We start from the raw sequence: 13657 nt of genomic DNA, 5'->3' as shown, positions 1-13657 counted from the left end.
ATGTTGCAAATATGGAAACACTCCGTTTATTTAATTTTTTTTTTAGGTTATGAGAAAAAAACAATCATAACGTAAAACTTAAATTTAAGAATTACAATAACCGTTTCTTTTTCATGGTTTTGGAAAGTGAGTAGATTTAGATACACGTTTGGTTCTAGTAAATGCACGGACAGTTTGCATACATATTATTTTTTTAGTCGAGCAACGTAAATTTTGGTGATTAATGTAGTAGTTATACTGTCCTTTTGTGTACGATTTTGTTTTAATATACTAAATATAGCTATAAAATTTTCATGCTCGTAACCTGCAGGTTTTATTCATTTATTAATGCACTCGTTTTATGGTTATGTTAAAAACACGGCAGACGCAGCTTATTTGAATAAAAAATGGCGAATTTTTTTGTATGATGACACATCGGTGACATACGGTAAAAGTGGGTAATTTTAGCTTATTATAGTCTTTCATTACTTTTAGATTATTCTTACTTACAAAATGAAAATAAATCATACAAATCAATGCTCTTTAGTTTTTTTTTTATAATACGGCATTTGTAAAAACGTTGTTGATTTTCGAACTTTTAGTTACTAGTAGAATTACGGGATACATAACAACCAAAATATGTGTGTGTGATAATTTCAGCGCTGTGTTAAGTTTGTGTATAAGGAAATAAAAACCAATTCGTTAGAAGTTAACATAGAATGATTTTGATAAAAATATCGATAGGTTTGCATTGTAAAGTTAACCGTCCGTTGTAATGAGTTTGTTAGACCTAATTGGCGTATTGAAGGGGGTTGAAGGCATGTTTGCTTAAAGTTTTGTTAAACCGTCTTTTTTTCAATAAAGTAAGAATATTTTACTGAAATAGGAAAAACCTCATTGGAAAAATCTCTTCTTAAGTAAAATTCTAGATCAACACTTAACTGAGTTCTAGAACTTTACTTAAACATATTTTTAAATGAAGAAATGTGTATCATTCATAAGATGGTCATTACATGTTCTTTTACATTAAGACATTTTGTTCAAAAATTGTTCATTATAAAACATTTTGTTCAAAAATTGTTCATTATAAAAGAGACAAATATTTTTTAGAGCTTTCATCAAGTTTTCTATCAGTCATCAGAGATAAAAATTTTCTTGATTTAAACCCCACAGAGAGCAGCAATTGTTTCGTCCCACCATCTCAATTATTTTTTTAAATGAGGATCCATGAATCAGCATAGTTGTACCAACATAATGTACTACGCTGTTTATTAATTGCATCTTCAGCATCAGGGACAGTGACAGATACATCTGGATTATGGCGTTTTTTTATAACAGGCCTATTCACCGTGCAAATGACGTCAAAAACTGCAGGCAAACATTTTGCTTTTCCGTATTGATACTTGTGACGCATTTAAGTATTAGCTAAATTATTCAGTCTAAATTTTAGCATGGGTTTGAAATGCTGTTTCACAAGTTGCAACAAAAATTATAATAAAAGTTCCAAAGAAAAATCTTTTCACCTTCTTCGAACACCAGAAAAGAAAAAAAAAGTGGCAATATACCAATTAAGAAAGACACTGTTTGTGAAAGGCCTTTTGGATAATCAACAAAAGAATATAGCAAAAAAAGATCTTGTGATCCTCATGTATGTCCTTAAAAAAGATCTTGTGATCCTCCATCTAGTTTACGTGTATAAAGCCAAGTTTAATTCATTTACTTGTCCCAAAATTACTTCAAGATCTCATTCAGAAACTATAAATATTCCACCTGACAAGTTGTCTGCGTTCAATTTAAAAGATTGTATATAATCGTTTAATGACTGAACTAAAACTTTAATGGAGTTAATATATTATTTAATACTAAACCATAAAATCAAGTATTAATTCAATCACTTGAGTTTTTGTTCTGAAAATAAATAATTTCTAGAATGAATCCACTGTGGATTCATTCTAAAAATTAAACTCATTCTATAATATGGCCCCCATATTATAGAATGAGTTTAATTTTTAAAAACTTTTGAGATAAACAGTATATATATATATATATATATATATATATATATATATATATATATATATATATATATATATATATATATATATATATATATATATATATATATAGCAAAAGTATATATATATATATATATATATATATATATATATATATATATATATATATATATATATATATATATATATATATATATATATATATACATATATATACATATATAGCAAAAAACATAACGCAAAAATAACGGTTACATTACGGTAAACGAAAATTTTGGCGTTATGTTTACCGTTATGTTAAGTTGAAATAGTGTTGAAAGTGTTATAATGCGTAAATGGTGCTTAAATCATTAGTATAGTAATATATATTTGCAAAGCGTTATGTTTAACCGTTATGTTAAACAGATTATTTTATCAGTAAAAAATAGCGCGAGTTTAAAGAATCTTTGCAATTTTTGTTTATAAGGTCTTTACTGTTTTAGTTTTCTTATTTTATTTTCTCAAGGTAGTTACCTCTTAGCATTTAAACGACATTTGGGTTGTTAATGATTAATATTATATATTTATTTATATTATTAATATTATTTAATAATATTGATAATCATAATAATAATAATAATAACAATATATGTATGTATGTATGTATGTATGTATGTATGTATGTATGTATGTATGTATGTATGTATGTATGTATGTATGTATGTATGTATGTATGTATGTATGTATGTATGTATGTATGTATGTATGTATGTATGTTTGTATGTTATAAATTAATAACAAGAAAAAACTTTTTTGAACATATAGATATTATATTTCAATTATTAAATATTTATAATAATATTGCTAACTCAACTATTTTCTTGGTCCCTTGGAGGCTTCAAGATATTAGGAGTTCACTGTATTTGTATGTTGCTTAATAATGTTCTTTACTACTATTTATTTAATACTTACCATTTTTTACTTATTACTATTCTTAAAATTGATTTTATTTTATATTGCAATTATTAAGTAATGTTAAATATACTATTTGTGTAATTTAAGTTTTCTAAGTAATAATAGCTGTATTACTGATTTCTACAATAATTAACAGTTCAAAATGATAAAGGCTGTTGTTGTCAAGTATCTTGGTGAAAAGAAAATTGTTCTTGCTAGTAATAGCAATATTGCAGACTTTTTAAATAATGGTAAGCTTATTTTTTAATGCACATTCTTTGTTTATTCAATCTTCTTTTTTTTTTTAATCAATCTTCAAATTCTTTACAGTTCATTTTTGTCTTCATAATAATCAAGTTATTATATATGCCAAAAACAATGGTTGAGCTATTTAATTTAAAATTATACTTTTTTAGCTTCTAAAAAGTTTGATAACAGTGATATAAGTGGCATCATGTGGAATGGATGTGAAGTCGATTCTGAAACATTTGTTGCCATTTTAAATAAACAAAATCTAGAAGTGGAAGTTGTATCCTTAGCAAAAAATAATGAGCTCAGCACTTTTGTTCAAAGTTTAAAGGAGTTTTCTCCCATTAAAGCTGTTTTTTCAGCTGTAGATAGACACTCTGATCCTGTTTCATTCGATTTTAACAACCAACAATCTATTAATTCTCAACTTCCAACTGAATCAACATTATACCAAGACTCTAATTATGAAAAAGATGTACTTGAGGATTTAGATGTGTCTTCAAGATCGCAAAATTTAAGTTTAATGTCAACTGCTGCACAAGTTGCTGAACCACCAAAATCAAGTGCTGAACCACCTGGATCTCAAAAAGTAATTTTATCTTGTTCTAATTGTAGTTTTCAAACAAGTAAACAGTATGTAATGATATCACATCTTAAACTACATGGTCAGGAAGGTTCAGTTGTATGTGAAAACTGTTTTTCAAAATTTAAAAGTGTTAAAGGTTTTAAACTTCACAATAGAAATTGTTTTGCTCCTTTTGATACTGAAATTGAAGTAATTAACAATAATAATGATTTTAATATTGAAAAACCGGATGATTTTCAATTTTTGAAGGAGAATAGAAAAGATCAACTTGCTGCATTAGCTCTTCATTTGCGAGGAAAATATCGATGCTCTGAAAATGTGGTAAACATTATTTTTTCAAGCTTGCAAAATATTTTTAATAATAAGTCACAAAATGAAGAGATTTCTACAATTTGTAAAGAGCTATCAGCAGAATATTCTAGAACAAGATATTTTCAAACTGCTTTTAAAATGCCACAAATTCAGTTAGTATACAAAAACAGTTTACATGGATGTTTTATTCCATTTAAAGAAATACTTCAGTTTATTTTTACATCAAATGAATATGATAAGTTTCTAGAGTATTCTTCAGAAATATCTATCTCATTGTATTCAGATGATTTAGGTGTAACTAATCCAATAGGCAAATCTAGAGGAAAGCACAAGTTGTGGGTTTTATATTTTCAGTTGTTAAACATTCCACAATGCTGCTTAAGTAAATCTTTCTCAATATTCCCTTTAGCAATAACTGGTTCTAAATCTGTTAAGGTAAAAGGCTTTATGAAATCTCTTCTTCTTGACTTGGTACAATCTCTAAATGAACTATCATCGATTGATGCCTCAACTTTAACTAATGCTAATGGTAAAAAATTCATGGTAAAGTTAAAACACTTTATTGGAGATTCATTAACTTGCAATGCAATTGCTGGTTTTAAAGAGGGTTTTAGCAAGAAAGTTGTTAGGTGCTGTAGAGTTTGTAATTCAACCAGGTCAGAAATGTTAGTTTATAATAAACATTCTCAGTGTAAAATAAGGAGTTTAGAGGAACACAAGATGAGAGTCAAAGAACTAGATAATTCTAGTCTTCCCCGAGTTGAACGTTTAAAATGGTCAAAACTATATTGGCGTTCAATCTAACAGTGTTCTATCTGAAATTAATGAATTTGATGTGACAAAGGAAGTTCTTTTTGATCCAATGCATGATTTGTTAGAAGGTGTAATACTTTTGCAGATAGAACTTTACTTGAATCATGGGGTTTTGAAAGATTTTTTTACAATAGATAGCTTGAACAACTTTATAAAATTGTTTCAATACCCAAAAGACAGTGAAAAACCACCTGTAATAGTAGATTTGGTTATTAAGGGGAAATTTGGCAGTGCTCAAGTTCTTTCTATTTGTTGTATTTTACCAATTTTTTTAAGAAGTATCACTATTGATTGTCATTTCTTGTGTCTTATTAAGCTGCTGCGTATTCTTCAAATGTGTCTCTCTCTAGTTACCACTGAGGCTTACTTCATCTCTTTAGAAGAAACAATTGCAGCCCATCATACTCTTTTTATGAATTTATACCCAGATAAGTTTATACCAAAGCTTCATTTTCTTATTCATTATCCTGAGCAATCCAGACAATTTGGTTCACTACGATACCACATGTGTATGGCTTTTGAGAGGAAACATCAAGTAATAAAAAATGTTAGGCATTTTAATTTCAAAAATATGCCTTTAAGTGCTATGAAGAGTATGGTTTTAAACACTGTTGCATCTTTTTATAATTCTTTTGGAGAAATTAGTAATGGAGTTCTTTGTGAATTAAATCAAGTTACTATAAAAAAAAATATTGTTACCTGCATCCAGATTAATGGAATTAAATACTGTCCTGAATCGTCTTTATGGTTTCATGATGGTTTTCAATCTTCTGCTTTTATTATTAAAGAAATTCAAGTAAAAGGAGAAAAAACAGTATTTATTACCTCACAGCTTCAGTGCCTTAATTACAATGTGTTACGAGGTTTTTTTACTGCTGTTGAGGACAACACAGTTCCTTTTAGAACTATTGCAGCTGAAGGCTTAGCTTTTCCTTGGCCAGCATTTTATTTTAAAGAAGGGGATATTTTCTATATTGTACCCCCAGCATTGTCATTCCTTATCATATAGTTGCATTGAAATTTTATAAAAAGTTTATATTATTTGCAATAAATATGATTACTTTAGTCTAATTTGTTTTCTTTATTTTGTCAACTTTAGTAGTTGTAAATGCTTTCTTTTGTCAATTTTCACATGATGATACAAAATGTTTTATTATTCCTATGTTTTTAACATTTACATCAATAATAAATTTTTAGATTAACAGAATCCCTTTTGATGGTGATATTAAACAAACTCTCATTGATTTTTTTCCACCTCACATTAAACTATTTCTGAGCAACAAGTTTTCTATTGAAGATAAGGTGATATCTAGGGAGCTAATGTCTTGTTTATTAGCTTTTTGCTGTTCGCATGCGCCTAATCATAATAATATCAAAAATAGAATATTGTTACGGAAAATATTCTTTGCAAAGTTAAAGTCTACTTGCATTTCTTTATATCCTTCTTACAGCCATAAATGGGTAAGAATCACGTCTTTGATACTATAATATTTTTTATTTTTTTAATTTGTAGCATTTTACTATTTTAATATTCATTTTTGATCTCCTTCCTTTTCCATCATTTTTATATTTTACTTCAGATTTTCAAATTTGCTGCTGTATACATAAATTGTTTGATTCAATTTATTTAATTAAAGTTTTTAATTTTCTATTAGGATCTCTGGTTCAAAAAGTTGCCTAATAATTATTGCCAAAGACAGTTTAGTAAATGTCATAGTTTAAAGGTTAAGCGATTTCTTCATTTTTCTGTTGTAAATAGTTCTATCAATAATAGTAGCCGAGCAGTAAATCCAATTTTGTCTGAATCAGTTGTAGATAAAGAACAGCTATTACAAGATGTTGAAGTAAGATTTTTTCTGTGTTTATCAATTTTTGGATAAAAATGATTTCTAATTCTAATATCAGAAATTATAGTCTAGTTAAGTAAACTTAGACGCAAAAAATTTTGAAATGTTATAATTAATATTAAGTGTCAGGTCATTACTTTATTTTATTAAATAGCTATAAAATAAGGAATGTATATAACTCTTTCTTTCACCTAGAATGAACTTAATAAGAAAAAGCCATCTCTTTCTACACTGTCTATTCTAAACAGACATCTTTTTAATAACAAGACTTATAGTGTATTTCCGTAAAGAGTTACATATGCTCCTGGATTGATGCTGGAAGAAGCGATTCGTTTGTATCCTATTTTTAAAGATTCGTCTCTTAAGATTCAAAAGATGTTGATTTGGATTTCTCCTGATTCGCAAACCCATACTGAAAGTTTAATGCTGCTCCAGAAATCACTTATTTCTAAGAAGACAACTGATAAATTGTTTATGAAAGTTGATGTAAATTTTATTTTATTTTTTTTATTTGGTATTAAGCCAGTTCTATAAAATATAAACTTAACATTGATTCAAACCCATTTAATGTATTACTAATAGTTTCTTTTTTATGGTTGCAATACTTATTTTGTATTTATAATATTTTAGTGTGATTCAATACATGAATACTTAAGAGTGCCAAGCTTGTATGGTCCACAAGTTATCTATAATAAAACGGAATATGGAGTAAGGAGTCGTAGAGGTGTCGAGATGGATGTTCAGCCCTTGATCAGTACATGTGAAATGGTGGTTGTTTTGATGGCCGTTTACTATTTGCTAGATTTGACATATCCTTCTTGTTTTGGGCAGCTTCTGGGATGTTTGCAAGATATTTGCGGCTTCGGACGATCAGCTTTACTTTCTAAAAAATGCATTTTTCTTTTGCAATCTTTTTACAGCAATGTTAAGTATTTTTGAATTAATAAATGTTAATAAGTTAATTTCTTCAATTATTTTGTAAATAATTTTCATGATTATGAAAAATAATTTAACATAAATGTATTAGGAAATTAAACTGGATGAATTTGTTTTATTTTTTAAATTAAGTTTTATAAACATAAAAAATGTTCAATGTTAGTTAGTTTATTTAGCAATTTCTGTTATTAATCATGGGTTTCAAAAAACCTACTTTAAAATAATTATAATTTGACATAACGGGTAACATAACGGATAAATACCCGTTATATCAGGTTTTAAACATAACGGTAAAATACGCGTTATATAACGGGAGTTTTCCTCTCACATAACGGCTAATTGGCGTTATGTAACCGTTATCTTCAAGGCAATTTTGCTATGAAAAAACATAACGCTAAAACCGTTATGTTATTTTCATACATATTAAGTATTAAACATAACGGCAATGAACCGTTATGTGCGAGGAAAACTCCCGTTATGTTTTTTAAAAATATAACGGGTTTTTTATTTACTGTGTGTGTGTGTATATATATATATATATATATATATATATATATATATATATATATATATATATATATATATATATATATATTTTTAATGAGTGATAAACTTTTTACCAATAAGTAATCTGTTGAAACAATGGTAAACGCACTTAAGTACTTTGAAATGTCATGTCCTACATGCAATCATCTTTAGAGAAAAACTATGAAATTCCTACCATTATAACAATAACAATGTTAACATTAAAAGTGAAATCTATATATGAAGATATATCAGCAAAAGTTTCAAAACTTAACAGACATAAAATTTGCATTCTTCGATTAGAGGAAGTTTATGTTAAGACTATGTTAACCAATGAACAATCCAAGTGTTGAAATTGTGATAGTGTTCTTGCTGTTTTTGGTTTTGAATGGTAACTTTGTTTGTTAAACCCAAAAAAAAAGCCTCTGAAATCAAGTAAAATTTTCTTTTTGAACAAACTAGCTTTCTTTTCTCTGCCCTAAAAAAGATCAGGTGTTCATGTTGTATCTATACACTGTTAAAAAAATATCGCGTTTTCTACGGAAAATTTCCGGCAGCTACGATGACAAAACTTCCCGTTATTTTACGGAAAAACCCATCACATGTAAACGGAAGTTTCTGTAAATGAACGGATATTTCCGTTTAAATACAATGGGTTTTTTCCGTTTATTTCCGTCAATGAAATTAATATTCCGTTAATACATCAATATATATATATATATATATATATATATATATATATATATATATATATATATATATATATATATATATATATATATATTTATGCACATATATATATATGCATAAATACATATAAATATTTATGCAACAGATTTTACTTAGACAAGTATTGATTTTTTGTAAACATAGTTTTTATTACCTAGTTTCTCAAGTTTATTTAGACAAGAATTGATTTTCTGTTACACATAGTTTTCTCAAAATAAAAGTACATCTTTTTGATACAGCAACAACAACAAAAAATATTACAAAAGAATTTTTTTTTAAATAACTAAAAAAAGTAATACATAAGTACTAATTTTAAAAAAATCTTAGTCAAATGGAGGTCAAACTGAACTTATTTAATTCTCGAATTAACGTCACAATGCGAGGGCAAATAAGTGCTCCTTTTTTTTTTCCTTTAGCATTTCTTTTCACTTTATCAGGATTGTAGTCGACCATATATCTATGACACAAAAATTACTTTAATTAACATGATTCTTTAATATTGAATCAAACTTATACTAATAAGTCAATAATATTACTTTGAAGTAATCTTACCTTTGAATAAACTCTAATGTAGCAAAAACATTCGGATGATATTGCATGTTCATTACATAATGAACAGCAAACAATGCCCCAACAGCTTGCAAAGCATCAGTGAAGGTATAGCACACTTTCTTTTCCACCAAAACATAAAAATCTTCTGAATCAAATCAAGTTCCTGTGAACCAATTAATAAAGTAAACATCCTGTTATTGTTATTCTTTTTATATTGTTATTTCGAGTTATAAATCTCAATGTTAGTCTTAGTCAAAAAGTACCTTTGACAACAATTATTGGATGTGATGTTGGACAAATTTCTTCAATTTCTGGAATTGCTGCTAAAGGCTGACAACAAAATAAATAATATTTAAAATTTATATCATTTAAAATGAAAAGATTATTTACAAAAAAATACATACATTTACTGATAGTATCAAATGATCCGCTTTATCACCAAAATAAGCTATAAGCAGAGGTAGCCATGCCAAACAAACTCGTTGAATGCCCCTATTTTCTGTACCTATGGCTGTTGCTTCAAGCAGAACTTGCTTTACTAAATCTTTACTACATTTATTTGAAAAAAATAAGTAAATAAGTTTTGATTTGGCGCTGATTGTACTATATAACCTTTCCATTAATGAAAAATTCATCAGAGTGGCAAAATGGTCCAGAAGATATTGTATTTGAGATAAAAATGGCCATTGAATCAATACTTCTGCAAAAGGAATGACTGCATTTATTGTTTGACGCTGTAGCGAATAAGTATCAGACATACATTTTTTAACATCATTTGTATTCCATGGCAGAATTGTGTAGATTTGTTGAAGTTGTTCCTGTTAAAGTAAAAGAAAACTATTAAAATCTCTAAGTAAAATTGATTAAAAACTGATTTATTAAATTCTTACCTTGATATTTATTAATTCCACAGATTCACTAGATAAATTTGGGTCCCAATTTTCAATACTATGAACATTCATCTTCATTCTTTTTGTTAAAATATTAGGTGTACTTGATATAAAAGTGACATTATGATTTGCATTTTCTTTCCTGGACTCCATCCTAAACATTAATGTTTCAACTCCATTGGATATCACCTTACCATTTATTTCATCAAGAAATGCATCAGGAAATCTAAAATTGTTATATATAAGCTTATTAGTATCTAAAACTAACTCAGTTTTTGTAAAACTAAATCTTATGGGTAGTATTTATTTTATGTATTGAAATTAAAAAAAAAAATACCTTGAAACAACTTTTTGAGCTATAATACGCAAATTTTGTCGACTTGGCCTAGGATCAAATAAAAACACATCGCTCATTAATAATCCAACCATTTGTCGAATATGCGACTCAGTAGGCTTTTGCTTATTGTTCAAATCTTTCAAAAAATCTGATGGAAACTTTTCCCAGTTCACAATAAACGATTGGGCCCAATCTGAAGATGTACCCATACTTGAATTTGAGGGTTCTGGAGAGAGCAAACTTAAAGAAGATGGAGCAATTGCTTGTAATAATTCTACTGGTTGACAAACAGACAAAAAACGTCTAGACTTAATTGGAGGAAGCAATGTTATTAGGTCTTGCTCTTTCAAATATTTTAAATCATCTTCTGTCTCAAGGCCTAACAACAATAAACCATTGATGACTCTGTCAACTTCTTGATGATCCATTGTAGGAAAGACACTAATTAGTTTTTCTCTTAATAAATTTTCCATATTCTCTGAGAAATAAATCCAAAAATGAAGTCATGTAAATCTTTGTAATATTTTATAAAATTACATTATATGTATTTATATTTAATACTATTATAATTAAAAATAATTCTTAACTATCAAAAATATAAAAAATAATTCTTAACTATCAAAAATATAAAACATTTTAAATCTTTACATTTAATAAATGCTAATTTAAAAAAATAAAAAACCAAATTAAAGAAGAAAAAGTCAAAATACTGTTGATTTAATTAAACTTGTTCTTTCTAAAATACTTTCTTTTACTTTTGTTCAACTGGTTTACTACTCTTAAATTAGTAAATAATAGAAAACAAAGTTTTTATATACTTACAAAAAAACAGTACAGATTAATGTCCAAGCATTAAATGTTCTGTGAATAATAATGATGCTGTTGTGTGAATAAATATTTTTGCATTTTTTAATAAAAAACCATTAAAAAAAGATCATTGTGAAAAAAATTAAAATAATAAAGATAGTTAAGAAGCTGTTTGAATAACAAGGAACCATAAATTAATATTTCATGAATAAAAACAAAAAATAATAATTACCATAAAAAAGCATTTTGTGTTTAAACATTTTATCTGAATAAAACTAATACTAAATACAAATGTAATTACTACAAATAAAAATACTCAAGAACTATTATTTAAGACTAATTTAATTTTAGTTAAGAAATTAAATTAGTTGAAATGTTTATTTATCTTACACAGATAAATAAACATTTAATCATTTATCAAATATAGCATGTTTTAAAGTAAAATACACATTGAAACCAATCTTATAACCCCATAATGGACAATAATCAGCTAATTCATCAATTGGTAGAGAAATAGGTCTACTTGCCAAGTCACATTCCACTTGTAACAAGCCATAATCAGATTTCCATTTAGAATGGTATTTTTTTAACACAAGACAAAATTGATTTAGACCAGAAAAAACAGATAAAATAATTTTTTCAAAGATAAAAACTCCCTCATTCTGATGTATTACTACAAACTGGTCCCTAGTATAAGTGGTCCCCTTATATGTCATTTTAAATGAACAAAACTTTTCTGTGTATGGAATAGCAGCAACTGCTTCTGTTATTTCGACTGAAAACATAGAGCCATCAAAACAAACACCATCTGAACCACCATCATCATTGTTAGAAAATGAACTTTCACTACAGACATATGACTGCAACAGTTGATGAGCCCCAGCTAAATGTTTAGTAATATTAATGAAATTTTGAGCACTTCTAGCAGATCTTTTAAAGAACATGTGCTTACTCTCCATTCTCAATGTCCAAAGTCTTATTTGAGGGCCACATTTCATAATCAAAAATGGGTAATGATACATGTAGTGGTGTTTAGGACGAAGTGGAATATCAGGGAATAATTTTTTTCTTTGTTCAAGGTACTCATTAATTAAATGTTGCAAAAATAATACTTGAGATAATGAAACTTTGCTTGCACAAATGAGCTCTGTTATTTGTCGTAGCAAAAGTATAAGCTGCCACACAGCATGGTTAAAATCAAAAATTCGATCCATTAATAGAAGGGGAAGAAAACGTAAAAAAACCCAATTTTGAACGGCATGACCTTTTAATTTATCACCTTTAGATGTTAATAGTGCTGGACAATCTGCCCTGTCATCACCACGGAAAGAAAATTTTCTGATTGCACCATTAATATGTAAATAAGTAAAGCAACCATCCTTGACTAGTTTTTTTATTGCTAAAGCTAAATCATATTGAATGACACCTTCAAACAAATCATGTGCAATACAAGCTGGTAAACCTGGTGCACAAACATGATAGGAATCTAAATTATTAAATATAGAGTCTCTTATTACACCAAAAACAAACCGATCTTCAGGTTTTGCCTTTAAAGTTAGAATAGAACTTTTATAATGCTCAACAGAACGAATGTCAGCTGTATAAGGTAATGTTTGAAGCTCATTGCCTTTCATGAGACAAAACCTGCAAATATGGCCTTCTTTTGAATTAAATCCAAGTGAATATCCACCTAAAAAATGACTACCTAAATTATCTCCCAAAATGGCAACAACACCAGCTTTATATTGCTTTATACCAATTTGAATTCCATCAACTTCAAGACTTTTTAAGTCTCTTATTAATTCTTTAAAAACTGTAACTTGAGAGAAAGACTTTAAATCTTTATCCCGACATAACTGCACAAGATAAATATTATTCAAGACAGTTCTCATATGAGGTGGCAAATTTGCAACAATCATGTATGTGGCTGAAATTTGATGTTTATTTCTTCCGGAACCGAGGGGATTAACTATTTCAAAACTATCTTGATATAAAATCAGATGTAATGAATTTGGATGCTTCTGAAAAAAAGGGTTGTTTAAAAATGCTTCTCCATGAAAATAATCTGAATATACACAAGAGCTTGGATAGATATTGGCCTGTTGAGAGATTGAAGAAACAAAATTTGAGTTTTGACAAATTCTCTT

General features: G+C 27.6%; 2 protein-coding genes, 1 long non-coding RNA gene and 1 pseudogene across 5 annotated transcripts; 3 read left to right on the top strand and 1 right to left on the bottom strand.

Annotated features, from left to right (window-relative positions):
* Positions 1-41: 41 nt before the first annotated feature.
* Positions 42-1326, top strand: LOC149881833 (uncharacterized). Its single transcript, XR_016444833.1, has 3 exons — positions 42-126; positions 311-433; positions 1090-1326. It is a non-coding gene; the product is annotated as an uncharacterized LOC149881833 (long non-coding RNA).
* A 1668-nt stretch (positions 1327-2994) lies between these two features.
* Positions 2995-5952, top strand: LOC145197293 (uncharacterized; annotated as a pseudogene). The gene is made up of 2 exons (XR_016444804.1): positions 2995-3178; positions 3344-5952. The product of XR_016444804.1 is annotated as an uncharacterized LOC145197293 (transcript).
* Positions 5953-6554: 602 nt separating this feature from the next.
* On the top strand, positions 6555-7775 carry LOC149881832 (uncharacterized). Its single transcript, XM_090066147.1, has 3 exons — positions 6555-6731; positions 6930-7220; positions 7365-7775. Exons 2-3 carry the CDS (start codon positions 7047-7049, stop codon positions 7671-7673), a joined length of 483 nt encoding a protein of 160 aa, XP_089922273.1. The 5' UTR covers positions 6555-6731; positions 6930-7046; the 3' UTR covers positions 7674-7775.
* Positions 7776-9107: 1332 nt separating this feature from the next.
* On the bottom strand, positions 9108-11653 carry LOC145190067 (uncharacterized). Of its 2 annotated transcripts, none has more exons than XR_016444824.1 (7): positions 11526-11653; positions 10704-11181; positions 10367-10592; positions 9881-10294; positions 9740-9806; positions 9477-9639; positions 9108-9381 (listed from the first exon to the last, which is right to left on the bottom strand). XR_016444824.1 is itself a non-coding variant. In XM_090066099.1 (7 exons), the coding sequence occupies exons 2-7, from the start codon at positions 11174-11176 to the stop codon at positions 9252-9254; spliced, it is 1455 nt and encodes a 484-aa protein (XP_089922225.1). In that variant the 5' UTR covers positions 11177-11181; positions 11526-11653; the 3' UTR covers positions 9108-9251. The 2 variants fall into 2 exon arrangements, 1 of the variants encoding a protein (XP_089922225.1); XM_090066099.1 differs by having other exon boundaries at positions 9477-9621.
* Positions 11654-13657: the final 2004 nt, after the last annotated feature.

This window comes from Hydra viridissima, unplaced genomic scaffold, assembly GCF_058129835.1.
Source record: "Hydra viridissima isolate aposymbiotic clone 2 unplaced genomic scaffold, HvirCarnegie_v1 scaffold_11, whole genome shotgun sequence".
NCBI lineage: Eukaryota > Metazoa > Cnidaria > Hydrozoa > Anthoathecata > Hydridae > Hydra > Hydra viridissima.
Note: the sequence above shows the minus strand (reverse complement) of the source record. Positions and strands in the feature narration are given on the sequence as shown.

Bases quoted from the DNA above. Each gene is read 5' to 3' on its own strand.
- LOC149881832 (XM_090066147.1), top strand. From the start codon at position 7,047: ATGCTGGAAGAAGCGATTCGTTTGTATCCTATTTTTAAAGATTCGTCT. The intron at 7,221-7,364 runs GTAAATTTTATT...ATAATATTTTAG, and splicing joins AATTGTTTATGAAAGTTGAT to TGTGATTCAATACATGAATA.
- LOC145190067 (XM_090066099.1), bottom strand. From the start codon at position 11,176: ATGGAAAATTTATTAAGAGAAAAACTAATTAGTGTCTTTCCTACAATG. The intron at 9,807-9,880 runs GTATGTATTTTT...TTTTGTTGTCAG, and splicing joins ATTTGATACTATCAGTAAAT to CCTTTAGCAGCAATTCCAGA. The intron at 9,382-9,476 runs GTAAGATTACTT...TTTGTGTCATAG, and splicing joins ACATTAGAGTTTATTCAAAG to ATATATGGTCGACTACAATC.